A 3,983-nucleotide genomic window follows, 5' to 3' on the forward strand; every position below is an offset into this window, starting at 1 on the left:
ATAATTTAACTGTATAATATCACTCCATGAAGTTTATATAAGTCTTATTATTACCAGATAACCAGTGTACATTTTAAAAAAAAATGCACGTAATTTTATACTAATAAGCAAATTCTCTCCAGTGAAATATAATCTGGAAAAATACCATTTAGAAAGTCATTCATAACTATAAAACAAATCTAGTTATCAGTATTATCTGAACTCATGATAAGTACAGGGCAGAAACGGAATCACATATCCCTTTTCCCAAATATGAAGTTATATTTCATAATAGATAGCTTCATTCTGGCACTTTTTTTAAAAATAAGAAAACCTCAAATCGCTATTTTCACTACATGAAGTAAATAAAACATAAAAGATAGATGAAGAGTTTTTATGAATTTATTTGGAATGTATTTCAGTAAAAATTATGAATATTGCACTTGTTTCCTCTTAGGTGTTGTCAAATTTTCTACAAATTCGAATGCACCTTAATGGGCATGTGAACGACCAATAACACAGCAGGCAATGATGGCGGTGTGGCTGGTGTGGTCTCCCTGAAGAATCTACAAATAGAAAATGGCGCTATTATAATTTTTTAGATGACTTTTAAGTACATGCTTGTTAAATAGTCAGAGCTTGGTGGTGTTGACGAACCAAAATTGTTCGAAGATAGCACGTTATGTTACATGTTTATCATAAAGGACAAGATAAATCTACGACACTTGTAAATCGAATATTTTCAAGTGGAAGATTTACAACCACATATATGTACTAATTTCAATGTAATAACTTTTTTTCAGATTGCTTAAAGAAAAGCTGAAATGTCAATGAAAGATACAACGTATCTTCTTAAACATGTATTAAAATACAATGTTTTCTATTTGTGATTTCCAAAATTTACTCAGAAATGGGAAGCTAGTTATGTACACATATGTATTTGTTTTGTAATTATCAGCTTTTGTGGAATATGATGAAAGGAGAATTCAACCCAGCCACCCACCCCCTAAAAAATGAAATTAATGACGTAGATTTCAGCCTCTGTCAAACATTATAAGAAAACTTTTAAGACAATCAATTTTTGTCAACAACTTTACTTTTAATAATATATGCTAATAATGTTGAATCGGTGTATACTTACAGCCAGAGAACGTCCAAGAATTCCGTCTTCATGTCCAATAGTGAGCCAGTCAAATGTCCTAGTATCGGTGACGTTTCCATGATCGTCGTCATGGAGATCTCCAAGATCACCAGGGTTACTGTAAACAAAAATGGTTAACAGGTCAACAGGGAACGCTTACTCCTCCTAGTCGTCTGACCTTAAGATTGACCACTGTTCGTTATCTTCTCCTTTTTCATTGATCTTCTTTTGTATTAATGTTAACTTTTTAAATACTAAAGAAAGAGCTTTTATCAAAATCATTTTAAAATAAATATGCAAGGCAGAATTTTTTCTGGATTTCTAATCTGTTTTCTCATGAAAATCGTAGACAAAAACCAAGAACATTTCCAAAACGATATTAATGTAAAATAACTTCAAAATAAACTAATTCTCAAGTAAACTTTTTGCTGACTTACGCATGTCCCTGCACATGCTCGCCGTGGTAGAGTTCTCCGATGGTGTCACAGCCATGCTCCATATCTCCATACTCGTGGATCTGGAGTCCGTGATTATGGTCCTGGAAGTCATCGCTTGTATTAAAGCCAGTCAGGTGGAACGACATAGTGAGAGGTCCGTCACCCTGAAAATGCAGAATGATGGCTTTTATATGAATAGTTTCAAAGCTTATTTGAAATGTTATAGGAAAAAATATTCAGTGAAAAGTCGGGGTTTTTTTGTTAAAGAGGACAAAGGAACGACACTCTAATAAACATTGTTTGATGATTGCGAAAATAAACGGTATTGAATATGAGTCAAAAAGTTAACTGAAATTTTCAAATACATTATCATATTTCAATGACCGAGCCTTATCTTTTACATTCAGGAGAAAACCTGTTGGTTTTGCAAGAACATGTTTTTCATATGTTTTACTGATTAGCAGTTAAAGCTTTAATGTTAAGGAATTATTGATATATATTTTTCTTTCAGTTTCTCACAAAAATCATTTTATCTATATACTATTCATGTACTTTGAAGACCGAATAATTACAAAACTATGAAATATAAATCTTCATAATTGCAAAAATAAATAATAATAAATGCGCATGCAATTGCTGAAAAAAAATCTCTTTGAGAAAAACAGGTATTTTTCAGATAACAGATTTTTGGTTCAAAACATACCCGCTGTGACATTTCGATGCTTCCATGTACGTGATGGTGCAGACTAGCGGGTTGGTAAGGGTTTGGTTCCATTTCACATTGGGCGTAGTGCATTGCTGTTTAATGGAAACGTTATTTAGATATTTTTTAATAGTTAACACCAAATATTTACATAGATACAGAGTGACATCATTAAATATCTCGTATGTCAATATAAATTAAGAATAAAGAAAATAATTTTTTTTCCTCCTTTTTTCTGTAATTTGTGGGAGATACCAAATCCGACCAAAGGAACCTTTCACATTGAGATATACATGTATCTATATGGACAGACACGTATTTACACCCAGTCTGTCTTTTACATAAAGAGTATTTAATTTTTATGTCAATATCTGGTTTAAAATGTCTTATACATTAGCACACATATTGTACAAACACAGATGGAAGATATTAAAACTTCTTCAAAAAATATGAATACAAAAGTCACATTGTAAACGTACACTGAAAGATATGATGTTGAGAGTAGAATACTTCTGCAGTTACTGGAATTAAGCAGAATTTTGATGCATGGTATTAGAAAAAAAACAAATGTTGATGTGTGGAGTTATTGAAAGAATTATAATTTTGCTGTGGAGTTATTGGGAAAAATCCTATATGGAGTTATTGAATTTTTTTCTATATTTTGGTGTGTGCGGCTATTGAAAAAACAAAATTTTGCTTTACGGAGTTATTGAAAAAAAATAAAAGAAAATTCTACTATATGAAGTCATTGAAAGAGAGAAAATAAAATTGTCTTACTTGTGGCGTAGTTGGGGTCTACATCACTACTATCATCAGATAGATGCATATAAATGTGGATGTTTGCTTCATTTCTAGAAGCAAAAGCAACCCCTAAAAAATAGTAATGTATGAATAAAAAATGTTCATCCTTATATGGTTAAATAAATGTTATATAGTATGAAATAATATTATATAATATGATATAATATAATATATTTTTTGAAATAGTCATGTTTCAATGATTTATATTATATGATTGTCTGCAAAAGGGTAAGATTTAAATATATGTCCTTTCTTTTTTCAGAATTTTAAAATTATAATGTATACCTACATAGATATAGACACGTATATCATATACATCATTCATACAGAAACATCATTTGTTCATGGTTTTGGAAGAAAATTAATTTCTAGTCATGCAGTTGACCTAAAATATTTTTTTTCTTTTCATATGACCAGAGTTGATGGACAATAACTATAATCTTGTTACATGTTTATTGATTTCTTCGTCGATATTTTTTTTTTTTATTTTTATGCAATGACGAAAATTTGATATTTCTCATTGAAGTATTCTTTTTTTCATTTTTTAAGTAAAAAATATGCAAAGAAGGTAAAAGTAATTTTTATTTTCCTTTCAGAAGGTGTTGTTTATCATTTTAATTTTGTTCTTAATCTAGTTAGTATTTAATTTTGAACGACAATATATGTTGTACACTTACTTTGCAACAAGAACGTAGCCTAAAAAATTTAATATCTTGATTTACTTCTTTGACTTTTATAATTAATGCTTCTTTCAAATTAAAAAAAATCTTTCTTACGGGCATTTCTCAATTCATAAACAGATAATATTTAATAGAGTACGACTTACCAACGACAGCGACCAACAGAAGAAGAAGGGCGTTCATCTTTGCTGTTCCACGTTTCGTAGACTGGTGCACTGGCAATCAACAGATTATGGACAAAA

General features: G+C 30.2%; 1 protein-coding gene across 1 annotated transcript; it reads right to left on the reverse strand.

The window, feature by feature from the left end:
* Nucleotides 1-363: 363 nt before the first annotated feature.
* LOC133188536 (superoxide dismutase [Cu-Zn]-like) lies at nt 364-3,983 on the reverse strand. Its single transcript, XM_061324005.1, has 6 exons — nt 3,888-3,983; nt 3,038-3,130; nt 2,261-2,355; nt 1,558-1,721; nt 1,121-1,238; nt 364-545 (listed from the first exon to the last, which is right to left on the reverse strand). The coding sequence occupies exons 1-6, from the start codon at nt 3,922-3,924 to the stop codon at nt 471-473; spliced, it is 582 nt and encodes a 193-aa protein (XP_061179989.1). The 5' UTR covers nt 3,925-3,983; the 3' UTR covers nt 364-470.

This window comes from Saccostrea echinata, unplaced genomic scaffold, assembly GCF_033153115.1.
Source record: "Saccostrea echinata isolate AGI-Se365-2 ecotype Australia unplaced genomic scaffold, CSIRO_AGI_Sech_v1 ptg000016l, whole genome shotgun sequence".
In the NCBI taxonomy this organism is placed as follows: domain Eukaryota; kingdom Metazoa; phylum Mollusca; class Bivalvia; order Ostreida; family Ostreidae; genus Saccostrea; species Saccostrea echinata.

What these genes read in the sequence shown, in the direction of transcription:
- LOC133188536 (XM_061324005.1), bottom strand. Translation starts at nt 3,924, where the DNA reads ATGAACGCCCTTCTTCTTCTGTTGGTCGCTGTCGTTG. An exon ending in AGACCCCAACTACGCCACAA is followed by an intron (nt 2,356 to 3,037) that starts GTAAGACAATTT and finishes TCCATTAAACAG; the next exon opens with CAATGCACTACGCCCAATGT. An exon ending in TTCTTGGACGTTCTCTGGCT is followed by an intron (nt 546 to 1,120) that starts GTAAGTATACAC and finishes TTCTATTTGTAG; the next exon opens with ATTCTTCAGGGAGACCACAC.